The 22,109-nt window shown below is 32.3% G+C and overlaps 1 protein-coding gene across 1 annotated transcript in view; it reads right to left on the bottom strand.

The window, feature by feature from the left end:
• Positions 1 to 21,707, bottom strand: part of LOC126737329 (homeobox protein unc-42) — a 59,550-nt gene extending 37,843 nt beyond the window's left edge. The window contains exons 1-3 of the mRNA XM_050442191.1: positions 21,413 to 21,707; positions 17,514 to 17,935; positions 4,213 to 4,422 (exon numbers count right to left, since the gene is read on the bottom strand). Coding sequence (XP_050298148.1) covers positions 4,213 to 4,422; positions 17,514 to 17,562 — 259 coding nt within the window. The 5' untranslated portion in view covers positions 17,563 to 17,935; positions 21,413 to 21,707. The remainder of the gene's footprint in view (positions 1 to 4,212; positions 4,423 to 17,513; positions 17,936 to 21,412) is intronic.
• Positions 21,708 to 22,109: the final 402 nt, after the last annotated feature.

Genomic DNA, 22,109 nt, shown 5'->3' with positions numbered 1-22,109 from the left:
AAAACAAGCTTTTAGGGACCATTCTATTGAAATGATATCCACTCTATACAAAAGTTACATAAGACCAAAAATAGAATATCCCTTTGTTGTATGGAACCCATATTATATTAAAGATATAGACCAATTGGAGAAATTACAGCGCAAAGTAATAAAAATCCCTTACGAATTAAGCGAGGTGCCATATCCAGAAAGATTAATCAGGTTTGGTTTGACCACTCTCAGAGAGCGAAGACATAGAGGCAATCTCATCGAAACCTACAAGATTACCAGTGGTTATTACCATGCAATTTGGCGAACCTTTTCCACTATAGCCAAAACCATCATCTCCGAGGGAATACAAGGAAGCTTGAAAAAGAAAGAACGGCAAAATTCCCAGAAAAAACTTTGTAACAAATCGTGCAGTGCACTTGTGGAACTCGTTAAATCAGGAAACGGTGACGGCCCCAAATACGAATATCTTCAAGAATCGCGTTGATGTAGAGTTGGAACAAAATTCGGCGAGAATGATCCACTACTGCATGTGAGCAGGTCCACCAACTCAAGCCTGAAACATACGGAAGAAACAATAGCTTCATCGATCTCACCGCCTGCTATTGTCAACATAATAATAATAATAATTTGGTACACGCGTTGTAGGTAATGTTAAGAGGATACAAGGTGTTCGGTGGGTGTACGTGGTGTACCATTTTCGTATGTTTTATGGGGGCTTTCCCCTATGAAAAAAGATAAGATATGCAGTTTTCGTGACACCATGGCAACGCCACGAATACTAGCTGTTTTCTGTCCTTCCGGAATGACACAAGCTGGTACACCGCACGCCATCTTTAGAGATGCGTGGAAGGTTAGCGAGTCTTCAGGAACCATGGTCTACCGAGTATTCAAGGAGCCGCGTCGCGGCTGGGAGGCCAGTTGACAATTAGGTTCAATTCTGAATATTGGCGCGACTTTTAAATCGAACCGAGTAAATAGATACAATGTTATGAAATATTTCTATAATAGTCTTAAGTGATCGTGTTTAGTAGTAAGTAAATAGGTCAGTTGATTATTTTGGTGCAGCGAGTATTGTAATTCACCCCTTGAAATGAAAGGGTAAAAACGCTACGGTGCCACGTGCGCGGTGTGAATTGGACGTTAGTATCATGGACATAAAAAATAAATAATAGTGAACTGAAATATATCGGACTAAGGTATGTGAAAATGCTGAAAAGGGACCTAGAGGAAAGGGACTGCGATACGACCAAACTTGCAAAAGCGGCTTCGTAACTCATCACTTGAGGAAGGGGATGATCCGAACTTATTTTTGCTGCTGCAAGCGATAGCGGTCAAATGTTGCAAGAAAATACTACAAAGTTGCAAGAAACCTCTGCCAAGCTGGAAGCTAGGTTTTTGGAAAATATTGGCAATTTAAAAAGGTGAGCTAAAAGAGAATTCTGCTAGGGTAGAAGAAAATATTTTAGAAAACAAGAAGGAATTAAGAGAAGAAAATGTCAATACTATCAGTAAGCTGTCCTGTAGACCGTAGCAGTGGACAATAAAGACGAAGATTGTGGTATACGGGATCTGTTGTGCTAATGCGCCTCAAACCGCCTCAATTTGATGGTACTACATCATATAATAATTTGATAGCATCAGTTTGAAGCGGCTGCGAAAAAAACCGTTCTTGGTTGGGCATCCAGGGAGAAGGCTACTTACTGCCCTTACATTGGCCTTAAGAGGAGACGCTGCTGCCGTCCTGCATAGATGTCCCCTGATGAACAAGAAGTAAGTACGACCACCTAGTAAGGCATTTAAAGATGCGTTATGGCTGATGGTCTCATCTGGAATATATCTACCACACTTCACACAAACACACTTTGAGGCTGCTTGATTTTATCCAGAAGGGAGCCCTAAATCTTATAGAAGGTTCAGAGATATATATATGAATATCGATCATGAATATTGAGCATCTGCAGACGCCTAAAACGTCACTATATCGCGCCTCTTTTTTAAGGAGGTATTCTTTTTTCGAGTACCATAGGACTTGCCATTTTGTGCCAGTGTGTTCCGTAAAAAAAAACAGGTAGTTGAAAAATCAGGGCCAAAAGTCAGGGGAGTGCTTGCAAATTTGAAGCCGATATTGCACGTTTGGTGCGATTAACATATTCAAATATTCAGGAAAAATCATGAAACATTTGGCAGTGTAAGCATCCCTGAATGAACTCCGCGTTCGGGAAATTAAGCAGGCCTTACTACTAGCACATCCACGTAAGCTAATAATACGGGCCCTTAACAGGAATACGAGCCAGGCTCGTGTCCGGCAAGTGATTCTAGGAGAGGACAACTTTGAGAAATCGGATGAATAGAGAGGCGATTGGAGAATGTAGACACCAGGAGCGGATGTTGAAAATGTGACAAAGCAGGTCACGTAAAAAGACACCTTCCTGAAGGCGCTAGTTCCACTTCCGCCAAAGTAAGGAAGGTTGATGCGAAAAGGTGATCTTCGACTGCTATATTGAGTAAACCGTAGCAAGACTCTGTCCGGAAAACTGCAAGCATCGTCAGCAAGCAGAGGAGAAAGATGCTAAGTTATTAGAAACCACCATCGTCGCTGATACTTGGCAAAATGGGGATCTCATAAAAGACCAAGAGGAGGATCCCGATATCCAGATATTTCTATCTGGATAAATGAAAACTTAACTTAGGAAGAAGTTGCTAAGTATTCTCGCAATTTTAAGTCATATTGGGTATAATTGAACTTTCTAATTTTGGAATATGAACTCTTGCGTTGTGGATTTCAGGGTTGCTAGAGGGAATCCATGCTGGTGTGTTAGGATGATATTTTGTCACAAAGACTCTGAGAAAAATAAAGGAAATATGTTACTGGGTCAATAGCAAGGCAGATGTGTGTGAAGGATTGGTGCAGGAAATGCTTTGTATATGCGGCAAGTAATGGGTCGCAGAGAAAGCAAAAGCCTTTGATGCATCAGACGTTGCTTGTCCGTTTTCCAAATCGAAAGCAGGGAATAAGTACATCGTGGTCGTGATGGAATACTTTGGCAAATGTATGAGGCATGCCCTCTACCAAACCAGGTACCGAGCCAGTTGGCCTTTACGGATTCCCGATATTACCCCTTTAGATTCGTTCATATGTGAATATACGATTTAAAAAAATCGTATATGAGCAGTAGTCCCATATACGATTTAAAAGAAATTGAATATGGGACTATTGTGGAGTCAAGGAAAGAAATAATTGGCGGCTTTCAAAAAGCTTGTGAGGAATCAGAAATCGAAATTTAGCTGTTGCTATCTATTTAGCATAACAACGTTAATCAAGGTTCAAGAAACACAAATATAGCGGGGTCCCTGTTGATGGATTTAAGACCAAAAAAGTCCGTCCTTTTTAATTTAAATTCACAAACCCTTTACTCTGTGGTAAAATTTAGCATAGAGCAACAGCAATTTAGCAAATTTGGTATTGAACAATCATAAATTAAATTTTCGTAGATACTAAACAGAGAACACACAAAAGGAATATTCAAATCCCTTAAATAAAATCCTTAAATTGTGACGTTCACAAATACTTCAAAACATTCTTTAAATTCTAAGTAGAATAAATTGCGCCATTAGGGCAATTACAATTATTATTCATATCAATCGTATATACCGTATCCCCTATTTTCCTCCTCTTCAACCCCTGCGCCACCTGTTCTTTACACCCATACACACACACAGATCTCCGCAAACTAATCCCGAATTATCCCCCAAATCCTCATTATTGTCAATACTAAAACCCACTTAGCGATTGTCTGTCACTGTCCATATGCGACAAAAAGCGGGACGGTGCGTGCACTCGGGGTGTCCTAATGAAGTGTCAATTTGCTCTAGAGCTCAGTATATTCCGCCCTATCTCTCTCCCACAGGCCGCACTTTCCCTTGAACTGCACATCAGTGGTGAACATATGCATGCAGGCAACAATTTCAACGTCTCTCTATGGGCTGGTTAACACTCAATTTCACATATTGTGGCCTCTAGGAATCGAGAAAAGTTGACATGTGTGCACGCTCGGGGGGTTTCGGTATATCCCTCACGTTTATACTCAGCATCTATAATTACTCATTAGGTGCTAATTATTTATTGGTTTTCGATGTTTGTGGGACAGCAGATGTTGACGTTGCAGATTGTTTTCTTAAATAATATCTTAATACCGAGAATTAAGACTATTGGAAACTTACCTGTGTGGTCTGCTATCGTTCTGGAAGCGGCGGGAGGTGTGTGGGCGGGAGTGTGATTCCCATGGTGGTCGTGGGAGTGAGGTAAGCCACTATACAATGCGCTGAAGTCTTCGGCGGAGCTGCCGCTGGTATTGCACTTACGGTTTGATTTGTCTGTTGCTGTAGAGGCGGTTAGGTGCTGGTGATGGTCGTCTAGTAGACCTTGGACACCTAAGAGTAAAACCAATATACAAGAATATATATATATTTTTTAAGAAGCACACTGCAGTTTTAAAAACATGTACTTTTTCAGATTAAACAACTTAAAATGGACCATCTCTGTTGTTTGAATAACTGTCCCATCGATGAAAAAAAATAACATATCATGGTTCTTTTTATGTTAAAAAAAACAGTGGTTCCTTAAGTTTTTTTCTCCAAAATGGTTCGTTTTATCTATAATGAATAAGAGTGCCTTTTCTTTAGTGTAAGGTTCAAGCTATCCATATTTATTATTACAGGATGTTAAAAATTTAAGGATTATAATGTACAACTGCCCCTGGTAAAATAAACAAGGTAAATATATTTTAAGGACTGCGTTTCAAGAGGTCCTTAGTAGTGTTGGTCACGTAAAAATGTTATTAAATTATACTACGTACTTCAAAAGTTATTAAAAAAAAAACGATTTTTTATCGCATCTTTAAGGGGCTGGATCTTCATAAGGAGGACCTATAAGACATTTTTTATAGGAATGTTCTATATTATTTTTTTATTTTCTACCTATATCCAAGAGATTTCCCACATTTTTGAAGACACCCAAAAAGTTTTAATAACTGTTTTTAAAACTTAACTATTTTTTAAATTTTGTTCTATAAATAAATATTTAGGAATTATTGGTATTGGTCCTATCTAACACTTTTTTGACATTCTTTTATTAATAAAAAAATTAGTTATTAAACAAAATAAATATGTTTTAAAAGTCAGCGAAATTTAAAGGACAAAATACTAAAAATTTTGTATTTTGGCCATTTAGTCAATTTTTATTGACAAAAATTAGGTTCCTCAAAAAAAAACATTTTTTTAATTTTTTTTTTAAAGCTGAAATAGGTGTCTAATAAATATAAATAAAGAATATATGTACCAATTTTTAAAAATTGTATCTTGAGTTATTTTTAAGTTATGGCTATTTTCTGGATTTTCAATTAAAAAAATCATCTTCCTCAAAAAACATGGACTGGAATAAGAAATGGCTGGAAAAATCAGCTTTTAAGAATTTCAGGATATGGAGGTTAATTTTCTTACTTTAAATGCCTGGAAAAAGTACCGTAAAAGGGGGCTACTTTGGCACACGGGGTAACTTTGGCAGAGCGTGCGCGCCTTTGTTTATATTACTTTTATAAAAGGTAAAAAGCACGAAATCTGCAGCATTTGTTTATATTAGGCTTGTTTGTCTAGTTTTAATATTCAGTGTCCGAGAGTTGTTCAGACAGGTCGGTATGTTCCGCGGCGCGAAATATGGTGTGAAATTATAGTAGGTTGCCTGGATCGAGGTCCTATAAAAACTACACAGAACAAAATTTAGCGAATGCATTGCAAGCTGTTAGGGAAGGGAGGATGTCATAAGTACGAGCTTCCAAAACATGGAAAATACCTAGAGGCACTCTTCAGAATAAGCTGTTTGCGAAACATGAGGGTCGTGTAGGTCACCCCACCATCCTTACCCAACAGGAGGAGAGGCTAATTTCAGAGACCATCAACCAGGTAGCAGATTAGGGTTTTCCTGTTACTGTTAGTGACGCCAGAGAAATCGTGCAAAAATATGTTACAAAACAAGGCAGAAATATTCCTGGATGGCCCAACAATAGACCAGGACCCGACTTTATTGAAAAATTTATTATCAGAAATAATATTAACATTCGATTGGCATCTAATATTAAGCGTGCACCTGCTTCGGTTGGACGCGCCGATATAATGCAGTTTTTCGATAACATTAAACCTGTTCTGGAGTCCATTTCTGCGAAACAAGTGTTTAACTATGATGAGACTAATTTCACAACTAAAAGGGTTGAAAGGGTTCAAGAACATTCGCATTCAGCAATAAGTGTAATGGTCTGGGGAAGCGAAAATGGAATCCTACTACCACCAATGGTTGGTGGCCCTCTAGGGGCAGTTTATGAATACAGCAGCAGTGGATGGGTCGATATGAATATCTTTGAGGTATGGTTTCTTAAACTGTTGCTGCCCCACGTCAAAGAAAATTGTAATGGTGAATCAGTTGTTCTTTTAGGTGATAACCTAGCCTCACATTTTTCTCCAACCGTGGTAAAGGCTGGTAAAGAAAATAATATTTATATGGCTCCTTTACCCACCAATTCAACTCACTTTATGCAGCCTTTGGACGTGGCTTTCTTTGCTCCCATGAAAAAGAAATGGAGGGCTATTTTAGACGATTGGAGAAAGACCAGTCGCGTAAAAGGCACTCTGCCTAAAGAACACTTTCCGAATCATCTGGATCGCTTGTGGAGATCTCTACAGGAAAGAGTAGAAGACAATTTAAAATCCGGATTTCGTGCCACCGGAATTTGTCCATATAATCCGCAGCAGCCTTTATCCAAATTGCCAAAAAACTCCAATTGATGCATCTACGAGTGATATTTTGAATGATAGTTTATTAGAGTTTCTTCAGGAGACACGTGGACAATCAAGCACTAACCCTAAACGAAAGCGGGGACGAAAAATTATTCCCGGCAAAGAAGTCAATTGTGAAGAAACTAAAAAGTAGCAAGAAAAAACTAATTGAAAATGAAAATAATGACAAAAAGAAGATTGCGAGAAAAGGGAAAGGCAAAGGAAAAGCAAAAATTTTTTAAAAATCGACATTAAAAGATGTCAATCTACCATCATCCTCAAGTACCCACAATGAAGACGAATGCGGAATTGGTGCTGCTTATTGGTCTGGTTATACTGGACCAAACTGGATTCTATGCAATGGTTGTTTTAAATGGATCTGTGGTATTTGTAACGAGGGATCCAAAGAAAAATATTATACCTGTGAGGCATGTGAAAATGATTAGTATTTATGTTATTTTGATTTAGTTCCTTTCTTTTACTGTGCCAAATATTAGAAAAATATTTTTTGTTAGTTTTTAAGTGTTTTGTTTATTTTGTTTAAGAATATAGAAATTTCATTAAAAATATTGAATGTTTTATTTAAAAACTAAATAAAAAAGCCTAATTTGGTGCCAAAGTAACCCCAGGATGGGCCTACATTATGTTTATTCACATTTCCGTTTGGGTGCCAATGTAACGCCAAATACGGGGCTACTTTGGCACCCATCTTTTTAATTTTTTTTTATAAAACGGTTTATTGTAAAAACCCTATTTTAAGGCAGGTTATAAGTATGACCCGTATTGTTACTCTTGATTTTTTTCAAGTTGGTTCGATTATAAATGCAGCGCCTAGAATCAAAAATGCCTCAAAACCTGCACAAAGTAGCCCCGTTTTACGGTACAAAATATCTAAAATATATATACAGCTTTTACCGTGTAAATGTTGATTCATGAATTGTATAAAGGTTTCAAAATTTATGTCTAACTAAATTTTGACGGCAAAGAAATACTTTGATAGTATTGAGAAAAATCGTTTTAGCGATATGCGATGTTCAACTGAAAACGTTTTAATACTTATGAAATTCAAAAGTAAAATCCAAGAGTGGAAAAATTTTGAGTTTCTATCTCTATTTTTGGAATAACTCTTCCAGAATATTTGTTAAATAAACATGGAAAGGTTCTAATTTTATATTAGTACTTGGATAAAAAAATATATTAAGTGATAATAAATAAAAGTGTAATAAGTGATATAAAATAAACATAAAAAGTGATAATAAATCAAGAAACACAAAATGAAGACCAGAACAATGAACATAATGATAAAGTGCATGCAATCTTAGAACAGGGTTTAGAAGGGCAATGGTAGAGTATGAAGGCACAAACTCTTCAACAAGCCCAGCTTTTCCTAGAGTTAACTTTTCCTGTTTTTTTCTGCAATTTTTCCTAATAGTTCCAACCTAATTATACTTAATTATATTTTTACAGTTACGACACTTGAACAGCTTCATCTAATAGTTTACTATGCGTGTGTTTTACACGTAATGAAAGACTGACACCGTTATGGCAAAGGAGACTACTAAAAAAGATAGAAGACATTAGGAAGAACATCGGAGGTATCAGAACCAGAAAAGTAGAGTAAGAAGGAATAGAGGAAATAATGTGTCAGACTTAACAACATACACAGCAGGACCCAGAAAACTGTACTCCAAAACAATGTCTAGACACCCTTAACCAGAAGTAATCTATGTTTTCAGGTCGCTTAAAAAGGTAGAAATCCAGTAATAAAAGGAAACAAGATAATTTACTTTTTGGACGCTCAGAGAAGCAATTTTATCGAAAGCTCAACGAAACTTCTCCAACAAACACTCCAAAACACAATGAGCAAAGTATCAAACATATAATCAAATGGCATTTTTACTATTTTCAGTCGACGAAGTGACTAACATCATAAAAAAAATCATAACTGGGAAGTTCCAGGCCCAGATTAGGTCTAAAATGGATTAAGAAACTGTGGTCAACACATCGACCTTCGTAACGACGTGCTTATGAATCCTCAGAATTTGCCCAATTTTTTAACAGAAGGTACCACTTACCTTTTGTTGAAAGACTGCCAAAACACTCAAGATCCGGATAAATATCGGCCAATAATATGCTTACTTACACTTAATACTTATAAATTGCAATTACAAGACTTCTTTGCATTTACAAAGAAGAGAAAACTTTTCGCAGCATACATTAACTACCGCAGTTCCACATATATGGTTTATTAATGTACTTAACATTAAGCGTAAACTACAACCAGGTGACTTTCAGATAGAAAACGGTCAGATAATTAATGCTATGGACGAAGAAGAACCCTAATAATATCTAGGAATAAAGCAGGCGCAAAGAATAGACCATAGAATATAAAGAAAGAGCTGACTACTAAGTTCACTACTAGAGTGTGACGTCTCCTTAAAACAAAACTTAATAGCAGAAACTTACTTAAAGCTTATTCATATGGAGTCTGTTCACTAACTTACTCTCTTGGTATTATAGGATGGACTATAACGAACATCAAAAATTTGCAAAGAAAGGCTAGAACATTCCATACGAAAGCCAATAAGCAAGCAAGAGTTTATTTTTGCCTCTTTTCTACTGCGTTCTCTTGGCGACGCCCATGATTTTTAGAATATTTCTTACACATCTTCAATCTTAATGTGTAGATTTTTTTATTAATGAAAAGTGCCACTGAACTGAAAAAAAAAATTCAAAAACTTGATTAAAAAATATTGCAACATTTTTTTTTAATGTACTAATTATAAAAATAAATGATAAGTTCTAAATTTACTTAGGAAAGTCATAATTTTATTACTAATTAGATAACACAGCAGTTATTGTCTAATTTTAAATTTCCAATTTTTACTTTAAAATTTAATAAAATTTTAATAAATAAATATAAAAACTCTCAAACGGAAAAATTTCCCTCCACCAAAACGCTTCGTTTAAAAGTTATGATTTTTCTAAGAAAAAAACGTTTTTCTCTATATATTAATGCATATAGGTGCAGCTGGCTTACTAATAGTGTCGTACAGTCATCTTGCGTCAATAAGCTAATAAATTATTCAAAAAATATTTTTTTAATGTCTTTCATGATTTCTGACTTCCCACTTTTACATTATCTATCAATATACTGGGCATATATTTATACTAAATATTATTGTAATGAAAAAGGTTTGGACAGTTCTCCATATATAAATACGTTTTTACCGCGAATACTATATTCTCTAAAGATCCGAGTTCGTTTTGCCACATAGTTTTTCCCATGTTTTGGTTTTTCTTTTTCGGAAAGTAGTTAGCTTCTTAAATGTCATGAAATATGAGTTTTATTTTCGATGTTTGTTCCTGAATTGCTTCTTCAAAATGCTTAATGCATTGAATATATTTAGTGAAATCCACTGATAAGTTATGCTTTGTCGCGTCATGTTTCACGAAGCTCTCTATGCCATCAGATGGCGCGCCTTTAACAGAAAATATCCATTATTTTTCATGCTTTGATTTTTTAATTTTTTCAATTGAAAACAATTTTTTGTTTGACTTGGTGCTCCATCGGGTGTAATTGTTATTTTTTCCAACATTTTTTTTAAATCCTATTTTTAAGTATTTTTTCAATTGCAACCAAGCCTTAGAACATTAAAAGCCTTTGTTACATTAAAAGCCAATGTTCTAAGAACCAAGTGCTGAGACATAACTTTTTGTTTTTTGATCCAAACAACAAGCAGCAGGAACATTAAAATATTAAAGCGGAAAAAAATATTAACTCTTTTTGGTTGATATGACTATATTTATTTTTTTACTATGAGTTTTCTGAAAAGTGTATATGTAGTAGCAGGTAAAATTACTTCTTTTTTCGGCTATTTCTTTATCTATTTTTATTCCTTTTTGCTCGATCTTTTTCCTTTTCAAATAAGTGTTTATCATCAAAGTCTATTAAGCTGCTGTCCAGAAAAATTTCAATCGAAATCGTCATTTTTATCGAATCATTCCCTTCCCAGATGGCAATTCTGTATTTGGTAAAAGCTTTATATATATTTCCACGTGACTAATAAATTACAACTGTGTTGTCTGCTGTAGATAGCTAAATAATATCTGCATATACTAAAAATCGTGCACCTAATATCGAAGTAACGAACTTTAGACTTCAGATACAGACCATGATCGACACACATGAAACACCATGCAAGAACATAAGAAAAATATTCCTGGAAACCATTTTTTCTTAACGTAGATATTATTTGCTAATTTGACCATTAGTTGTTATCTAAATATACTGATACAAATTCTACGTGATGTTCCAAAGGAACTTATTCAGAAATTTTTTCAAACATAATACAGATATATAGATTTTTGTAAGTAAAAACCCACTTGAAACGGTGACACACAAAAGTGGAAAAAAACCAGGCTTTTTCTAGAAGAGTTTATCATCATTCCTAGAACAATTTACCGAGAACATTTTTACTTGAAAAGTGCTAATTTATAATTAAATTTTTACCTCTATCTACCATTTGTTAGATATGTGTGATGTTCCGAAGAAAACGACTTTTTGTAATTGAGAAACACTATAGAATGTTAAAATACAAAGGGGGAAAAATTAGGATTTGCCTACAATTTCTCACCAAAATTTGTATCTATCGCTGACTTGAAGGAATGTACTTGGAAAATCTTAATTTCCACAGGAAACATTTCAGACGCGTGTTCAAACTATAAATTTTGAAATGCAAAAGTGAAGCTTGAAAAATAAAATTTGCACATCTTTCTCCAAAGTCCGTATCTATCACTAAACTGGAGATTTTTTTACTTGTACTATACTGATACAAATTAAATGAAATATTTTACACAAAAATAAATTTAGTTTTAAAATATTTTGCTGTAGTTCTATACCTAGCTGTATAATATATCTGCCTATGTTTAACATATATTATGTGTTGGTTATTCCATTTAACTGAATCATATTTGTTTAGGCATTCTCTAGTATAACTAAAAAAAATAAGAAAATAAACAAAAAGAATAAATTCGCTGAACAACCAATAGACACATAAATATTACAAATAACCTCCTAACATATACATACATATAAGTGTCATACCACTGAATAATAGTGTATGTTCTTACTAGTAACTTTATCAGAAGGACTACCTATAATACTTACAGATTAAGCAATAATCTGCGTATAATTTCAGAAAAATCGTGATTTTTTTTCAGAAAATATTTTTGTTGAAAATTTAGGACCATAATACCCAAGATACCTCTGAGTTTTTGTTTTCGCTTCATTGAATTAAAAAGTTTTTGTTTAATTGAATGTCTGGCCGTTTTGTTCTTTGGGTGATATTGAGAAATGTAATATTATATGCTTCTTTCCATATAGATATATCATAGCTCATAACAGATTCTGCAAGAGAAATGTACAGCAGTTTTAGAGCACTAATTGGCATGCAGCTTCTAATCTGGTAGAATTTATAGAGTTTGAATAAAAACAAAGATCAGACTGATAATATAAAATCAGTCTGATCTTTGTTTTTTCCTATGTTAATCATTAAATGATTTTCACTTTACCATTGACAAACCTTTGCAAAATCAGTTTTAGCTAATTTTATTGTTACACTCCAAGTATCTCCCTGTTGGAGACTAGCTGTGTCATCAGCATGTGAAATAATTTTGCTAATGATTTGCTAAATATAAATACATCATATTTAGCAAATCACGGATATAAAAAGCTATAAAAAAGAAGTACAAATATTGGAAATTGGAATGTCTAAGGAATGAAAGGAAAAATGGAAGAAATAACACAAGAGCTACTTAATATATGTACATAAATTAACTGAAATTCTGAAACATGAAAGAGCAAAAAGGAGTATCTCGATCATGATACACAAAAAATATAAGGATAAAATAACCGATTTCGACTATACTACTATTATTTACTACTATACTATAAATCAGAATCCAGTGACAACCCTTGGACTATATGCAATACCTGATGATGAACCATTAGCAAAAAAGGATGGATTTTTTGAATATGTCAGGGACGAACTTAATGAATAACTTATACTTAACTGCAACTACTACTTATACTTAACTTACTTAAATACAAATGATAACGGTAACGGATTCATCGAAATGTGTCAACAACATCTATTAAGAATAACATATAGATATTTCAGATATAAGGACATTCATACATACACATGGATACAAGAAACCTTAAATTTGTCATGAGCTATGTAATGGTAAGACAAAATACGACATTACGAATAAACGACATACAAGCATATAGAGGAACCGCTTGCGGCTCAGACCATTATATAGTAGGAGCAAAGTGCTAGTCCTATTCAGGTGTCAAAAGTTCATGAATAACAAGGAACAAAGAAGTGCACAAACCGAATTTTGTACAGAATAGACTAGATGAGAAACTTCTTATGACAGTACACCAGAGCCAAGTAGGAAAAGTATATGACAACGTAGTGAACACTATAAAAAGAGTTGCAGAAGAAGTAGTCAGACTAAAAACTGCAAAGCGTATTAAGAAACTCTGATAGAACAATTGAAAAATTATATCTCAGAATAAAAACTATATCAAAAGGCAGAAAGCAGTACTTAAAAATGAAAAGAAAAACCAGAAGAACTATAAATATAGCACACAAATAGATATGGAATGAAAAGTGTAGGTAAATGAACACCTATATAGGCGGAAAATAAGTGCTGATAATCCTGGATATTCATGAAAAACCTAAATCGAAAAATTCATCAATTGTTACAAAGATGCTGGTGATACGTTTTTATAAAAACCTAAAGCCCGACTCAAAAAATAAGGCAAATGTCCGTCCAAACTATATCAACAAAAAAATGGACGGATCACTATCAAAAACTATTGACTGAAAATAGAGAAGAATCTAGCTTGTGGAATATTCTTTAATAAGTTTTATCAACTACTTGATCTGTATGGAGTTTAGTAAAGACGATAGAGAAATAATGAAGAGAATAATACAAGCCATAGAACTATAGGAAGCCTAAATGATGTACTATGGAGTAACAAAATTGAGAAATAACGTAACTACGTACAACAGATATGAATACTTATGTGCACAACATCCTTCGGCTGCCCTACAAGTTAATTAACATATATGAAACACTCATTAAAAGCAGTTTAACTTATAGACCAGAGACATGGAGAATAATGGAACAAGTTTGACGTAATAGACTAATGAAACATACGACATTAAAAGGCCAGAAAATTTAAGTCCAGAAAATTTTTCCAGATTTTCAATCACTTGCGGATCGATTAGTCTAATTTCTTATCGAATTATTTGCTTTAAATCATCAACATTATTGATATATTTACATAAACTTTGGACTTTAAATAGGCCCATAAGGAAAAATCTAATGGGATTATATCCAGTGACCTTGGTGGCCACTCAATCGGTCCTCTTCGTCCAATCCACCTCTTAGGAAAAGTTGCAAGAAATTGTCGAACGACGCCGGCGGTGGCAAAGTGAGGAGATGTCTCGTCTTGTTGAAATAATCTCGTTACTAGGTATGTCAGCACCTTGTGTTGTGGATCAGGGAATAAAATAACTAAAGCATTGATAAGTTCAAACCGTAGAAAATCCAAGTAGTGCTCTTGTTGTGTGCGCACCCGGTCTCCAAAATCAATCATCATGAGTATTTCCATCCGTTCTTTCTCAGATGCATGCATGCATTATACATTTTAATAAAAAATGACGCAAATTTTGATTGCAAAGGACGCATTGGATAAAATTAAATATTAGTCATAATAAATCTAGACTAAATTTGTATGTTTTAATTTCATATGTTTCGTTAGTCTATTACGTCATATTTGACAAACCATTTTCTTTAGACATATGGTTTGCTATACAAAAAGTATCAGAATACATCAAAGAATTGTAAAAACTCATAATCAAAAAACTCAAAATTTTTTTTTATAAAAAACACTCTGTATTGTTTTTTATAAAAAAAAATTAGTGTTGACGCCTTAGTTTCTACTTAAGGCCCCATGTATAGACATTTTTTATTTCAAAAAACGCGCAATTAACAATATTAATCGATGTGTCCAAAAAATAAAAGAAGAAAAAAATACCTGAATTTCAAATGAATTTGTTCCTTTCATCGTGAATGCACTGTATATGTTATTGATATACAGTAAAAACAGCAGGCCAACATACACAAAAACAGAAGACAAAACAGAAACACCACATTGAATTGTTTTCAACCCACTTTGTTTATCTTTAATTATCACGCTCTCTTGCCGATCTGGAAGTTAGCTGTTTATTAAATCTTGGCAAACTTCGCTTATCCCATAGTAGAATAACCTGTCTAAAAGAATATTATGTGAAGCACTATCAAATGCTTTTGCCAGATCTAGAAATATTATTAAGGGTTTCTTATAAATAAACTTGTTTACTTCATATACTTGGTTTACTACTACTGTTACCTCAGGTACTTTTTGTTAAAAATTCATTTGGTGAAGGAATATTAAATTTTTCTATAAAATCCTTTAATTCTGTCTTCTATGCAAGTTTACAGCAAATTAGCTAAGTTGTTAATTAACGACACAAGGCGATAATTTCCAGGCATATATGTTTCTTTTCCTTTGCATGTAAGTATTACCACCGACTTTTTTAATTCACATGGAACCAGCATAATGGAGCAATTATGAAAAAAATATGAATAAAAGGTTTTGCAATTAAGCATTTTATATCTTTTAGGCTATTGCTGGCGGACCTGGCAGACTGTCTGACATGCCAAAAATTTTTGTTGTCGACGTTTTTTTATATTATCAATTCTCGATTGCCAGAACCTTCAGAATGAACATAATTTGTTAACTACACGGTGCTATAATAACAAACTCAACATTAATATATCTTATATAAATTTCATACTTAAGAATAAAAAATATAATTATAAAATAATTTCCCATGTTTTAACCAGATGTAAAGCAATAAAAGATCTTGATATTACATTCAATAAATTATTTAACTCTAATACCCATTTGCAAAATACAATTTTATCAGCATCACCGTCATTAGATTTTATAATAAGAGGCTGCAGGGCATTTGAAAACCAAAAAACGCTAGAAGTTTACATAATTTGCTAGATCAAAATTAGAATATATAATATTTACTTGCCATCCATTTTTTTCAAGCTTACATCAACAATTTAGAGTCTATTCAGAGAAAATTTGTAAAATATTTAGCCTTTAAACAACATGGTATATATATCTAGAAAGACTTTCTTCACAAAAGTTGCTTCTTGATCAATTTAATCTTGTATATTTGGACGATCGCAGGAATATTATTACAGTAGTTTTTTTATCTAAGTTATTATACAATAAAATCGATTGCATCACTTTACTTAATCAGGTATTCTCAGACTTAATTTTAGAAGCTCTAGTACGTTTTGCCGAGAGCGTCGTAACAACAATATATTCACTCCAATGTAAGAACAATATATGTGTAAGATTTTTAACGATATTGGCAAAAATATTGATATTTTTTTCGATTCAAGTGAAATTACCAAAAACAAACTTTTTTCAATATATACGATATTATTCTATAGTTTTTAAAAATGCAGGAACGCATTTTTTTATTGATTTTGTAGTGCTTGGAGTTATTTGTTTGTTTTTCTTTTATTATTTAATTTTTATCATTTGATGATGATACAGAATTTTTTTTTTCTCACACTCGTAATTTACCCTAATAGTTTATCAAAGATTTATTCGGTAGGTAAAAAACATTATTTTTACATTTCCTGTAAGTGTATGGTTGTTAGAAATAAATCTATTTATATTTTGGATTTCACTTTTTCAGGTGTCATAAGAGCACATTTTTTGTGTTAGTTTTTGTCCGCCATTGATTTATAATAAATAATACTTTAAATAATATTTATATAATTATGAAATTTATGATATAATCATTAAAACTGTCTGCAGCTTAAATTTTATCTTGTTCTAAAGTATTATTTTTGTCACAGTGAAGTTCCATTATACGTCTTTGTTCCAAAGGAAACGTAACCTTAATATTTCCGTTTTCCTATAATATTTCAGAAACGTTTTCAAACTTAATATAGCTGTGCGGAAAGTGGAAAGTGAGTTTACGAGTGAACGTGGAAAGTGAAAGTAGAAGTTGAAAAAAACACTGAAAAACTCCTAATTCCAGCACTAGTGTGGTAATAATCTCATCAAAAATCATTAATGACTTAATGGAATTTCAATGAACCTAATCAGAAGTATATGATATATATTCACTTAAGCGACTTGCATCCCTTTAATGGAAAGCGCCGGAACGCAGCAAGTGGTTATTAATTTGCCACTCATACCCGAACAAGACGGGGATAAAATCCGTCGGAGCGACTTCATCACGCTACAACGTCCGTCGTTTTCGTTAAAAATTGCCATGAAAGCTCTACTTTTAAAATTAATAAAACGTTACCGGGTGTTTCTGAATATTAGATGTTAATTTAAATGTTGAGATACATTTATAAACTTCACTATATCACCGTTCCGTCAATTACAGTTGTTTACAAAAGTTATTACAAGTGATCACGCTTATGGCTTGTTACATCAAGTTTTTAAATATTTTTATTAAGCTTATACGTGCAAAAAAGCTTCTTTTTATGTATTTCCGCATAATTTAAAATACTCCACTTCTAAAAACCCTTACCTAGGAGATTTCCCACCCCGACTAAGTTCGGCCTAAGGTCGTCCATCATGGACTTGCCCTGCGGACAGGTGTTGAAGTTGAGCTGCCTGGAGAAAATCGCAGGAAAAATGTTGAACTGTTGATGGCTGATGTCTTCTGCGGAGGTAGGTACGGAGGTGGGGGCGGGCGAAGAGCCCAGCGCCCCCAAACAGGAGGAAACCCCTTTAAAATCCAACTTGAGGCTGATCTCGTACTGGTTGGAAAAGGAAGAATCGTTTGGGTTTTAACGTCGAAACGTTAGGGATATAAAGATTTTTTTAAATTAATTGATGTTTATTTAGATGGTTTTATTAATTGTTTTTATTAAAATGTGTTATTTAAGATTATTTTTAAGCAATGATAGTCTTGAAGAGTCTTCGTGTGTAGAACTCATTCCTGGTAGCCTGAAATAAAAATTTAAATGGTTAAGAACAATTACTTAATCAGCCTCTGTAAAATTAAATTTTTTGCTGATTTTGATCATTCTAGTTCACAATGTATCAAAAAGAAAATGACCCTACATATGCATTTTTTTAAATATACTATTAGAAACCTATTTAAGTGAATATTGAACTATTAAAAAATACATTATAATAATTCTGCAGCGTACAAAAGACAGATATAAAGACCATAATGAGGAAAAAGAATATTATTAAGGAATGTAAATAGCAATAATTTAAATTAAAAAAACGAAACCAAACACTACATAAAAAAAGATTAACTGAATTTAAAAAAAAAAATGAATTTAAAAAAATATACAAGTTTAAAGAAATTTACAAAAATCTTTTTTAAAATTGTCAACTTGAGTACTTTTATTTTAAAAAATGACAAAGGAAATATTACAAAAAATTTTCATATTTTTAAAAATCCTGATCAATATGTACAATGAACACTTTTATGTGTAAACAATTTTGAAACTTTAATACAGTTAAAAACGTTAATAAATTGTGGACTAAAAATATTTAATATGAAATAATCACGAAATAAGTAATAAGACACAATAAGTATGAAAAACCAGGAACTTGAAAATAAGCACAAAATAAAGCATTTGGGTCTAGTGCTTTTAAAAGAGTAAACAAGCAAAATAGAAACTTAATTTTTGTATAAAACACGCGAAGAAATAAAAGAAAAATCAACAACAAAATGAAATTGTCATTGAATTTTTTTATATAGAATATATCTTTGTTATAACAATTGCTTCTTTTTTTTTCTTCATATTTATTATATTCCTTTTTCAAATTAAACATAAATTGTTTAGCAAGTAGCTGGAGTAAATATCAGAATCAAGACCTAAAAAGAAATTAAATACAATGTTGGTTGGTAAGAAACAAATAGTCAATTATCTTACAAATCCTATTTCTATTAAACTTTGTAATATTAATGATTTTTTTAGGAGTGAGTTAAAGATGAAGCATAACTTAAATGAATATGTTGTTCACTCTTTATATTGTGCTTTAAATATTCGATAAATTGTTTTGCTGAAGGGATTTATAGGGAAGAAATACCAAAAAAAATATGGGAAATTATTTTACTCATCTCAAACCTAAAAAGGCCAGAAAAACCCTTGAATGTTTGGAAAATTAGATATTATAGTTTCGGGTAATAAATGCGGTAGAGATAATAACATATCACTTTCTGATATAATAAAATATTAGACTCAAGTAAGTGATGGAAAATCGTAACACAACGTTATTTGTTGGACTTTGCAAAATTACTTAAAAAAGATTTAATTCTTAAATACTTTAATCATTTTCTTTTTATAAATTGTAAATATATCCGATATTATTTTACTATTTTATTTAAAACAACCTGAATATAAAATAAACATTAAAAACATATTTAGTATTTTAGTCATTTTAGATATTTTTTGCAATTTTTTATTTTTATAATCTTGTTTTATTTAAGTTGAATTTGCATAAAATATTAATGTTTCCAGTTATTCCTAAAATTTATTAAAATTGTATGAGTTGTCTGTTATAGAAGTCGAGTCATTGGTTTACAAGAAACAGATTGCAGTTATCTCATAAACCATCGTTTCTGCCATATTTTGTTAAATTTATGATTGTTCAGTTAAAAAAGGCGCATAACTTAAATCAATATGCGGCTCATTCTTTTATGTTTTGTTTAACATTTTTAAATGGTTGACAATTTTTCTATTGAAGAGATATAATGAGACACAAATACACAAAAAAAATTGGGAAATTGCGTGAAAATAGAAATTTCAGTTTTTTTCGTACCTAAAAAGGAAAACCTTAGAAACACTGGAAAATGAAGTATTATTTGTTTTATATAAAAATTTTCACCTCAGGCTCAAGTAACACTATTTAAATTTTAAAATTTGGGTAGTAATTAAAAAACAGAATGGGGTAAAAAATGGTAACAAAAAGAAATTGGAAAAATTTGATCTATTTTTCCTCATTAAGAAACAAAAGAGAGAAGGGAGATAATTTGCATAAGAGATATGTGGTTTCGAGGTAATTTAAATCTGAAAATTAAAATTACCTAGAGGCGAAAAAAATTTAAAAAAAATTAAATAACTTTTTTATTTTTGGATATTAGATCTCAAAGGTAAATATTTATCTATAATTATCAAGCCTATTTGGGCAGTAATAGAATAATTAAACGCAGTAGAGTTTAAAAAAATCGTAAATTTTCTCAGTTTCTTACATGATAATCCATCAATAGACTCAAGTAAATGATGGAAGATCATTATAAAATAAAACCACATAGGAAGATGATCCAGGAATAATAGAAAAATTAAATTTGGTGAAAAAAGGTAAAACATTAAATGTTTTTTTTTTCCATTTGAGTTGTAATATCATGGAAAATCGAAGTAAAATGTTAAACCTGTTACATAAAATAAGGAAAACTGCATAAGAAAAGTTTATTTTTAAGGTGATTTACACTAATAGAGAGGTAAAAAAATTAAAGAAGGTCCATTTTTTTCGCATAAATAAAAGTATATTCATGGAAGAATTAGAAGATCGTAATGAATTATATCTAATTTAACGTATGTAGGAAGCCAGCTTTTATTAGAAAATTTATATTTTAAAATGATTCACACAGTGTGTGGCTCAGAGACAATTTATCTTAATAACTCTATTTTATTAAATTGTTTTTTTATTAATATTAATATTGCATACCATGATACTATTAATACAGTTCTAAAAATAAAATAAATAAATTCCCAAACGTCGACAAAAAATATTTAATCTATTTTCATAATTTTTTATTATATATATATATCAATTATATATAATATAATTTTATAATATAATATATTATATATCAATTATATATAATTTTTATTATATAATATCAATTATAAATTAAGCATTCTTCCTAGTTACGGTTAATTATTTATTAATATTTTGAAAGCAATTCATGTCAGTAAAAAGCAGAATAACTATTACGCGCAGGAGAAAAACATAATTTGAGTTTTTACTTACCATTTTTTTACTAAAAAATTGTTGTAAAAAATGTACTGGTAAATATGCAGTTCTTTTGTATACAATTAATTATTATTTACTATTATTTCAATTTTAATAGTATTTTCTCCTTTTTAAAAATTGTATTTAAATATTTAATAAAAACTCTTCAAAATTGCTTCCATTTTCTCTTAAATACATTTCACGTAATCTCGTAATACATTTTATTGCATTTAAAAGTATAATGGAACGTGCAAGCAAATTTTGTATGCCGCACCAAATAAACTTTATTTTTTAAGTAGCCCCACAAAAAAAATCCTTATTAGAGTACAATATAATTTGTATAAAAAGATAATGGGTAAGGTCAAATAGAACGTTCAATATTTAGTCACAATTCAACAAAAGTTAATTCCTAAAAACCTGTATTTCTTCCAATAAATACTACTATCTTACCTCTTAGCAGGTATAATCGTTAAGAAAATACTACTACAGTCACTTTATATCACAAATTCCAGTTCACGAACCAAGAGAATAAGTCCATTAAACCCACCACCGATTATACGCGATCATACGACGAACGTTCCCAAAAAAAAATATAAAATGAAAAATCCCGATTAAAAATATAAAACTTTTGTCCGAGTTCTTCGGCGCGTCTCAAATCCAAACAATCAACCCGGTTGATATTGTTAATATCTGTGACAAACTTAATTAAGCCCAGGACTACGACGTTAAACCAAATCTAAATATGACTGGCTTACGTCTAAGCCCACTGAGAAGTGACTTTAACGACATTAAAATGTGATATCGTTCCTCTGTTATCACTAAAACCCCGTATTTCACCCTCTGTCTCGCTCGCGCCCTCACAGCATCCAACCCCTGCTCCTCATCGCTCGTCCTCTCTCGCTCCAACGCATTACATTTGCTTAAACGAGAGCCTATCTGTCTCGTTCCTGGCACTCGGTGTGTCCGATGCTCGTCACATCTTGCATCCCTCTTCTGGAACTCCCTCCCGCCCTCCCTGCTACCTGCCCAGGATCGGACTTATGTCATTATCAAAATGTCGACGATTTAGTATAATTCGTTTAATTCTATGATGATTTAATATTATCGCTTGCTCCAAAATTGGGTCATTTTTCGATCTTTATCTTAC

The sequence above is a fragment of the Anthonomus grandis genome, chromosome 6 (genome assembly GCF_022605725.1).
Source record: "Anthonomus grandis grandis chromosome 6, icAntGran1.3, whole genome shotgun sequence".
NCBI lineage: Eukaryota > Metazoa > Arthropoda > Insecta > Coleoptera > Curculionidae > Anthonomus > Anthonomus grandis.
The sequence above is the reverse complement of the archived record's forward strand: the minus strand, read 5'-3'. Positions and strand labels throughout refer to the sequence as shown.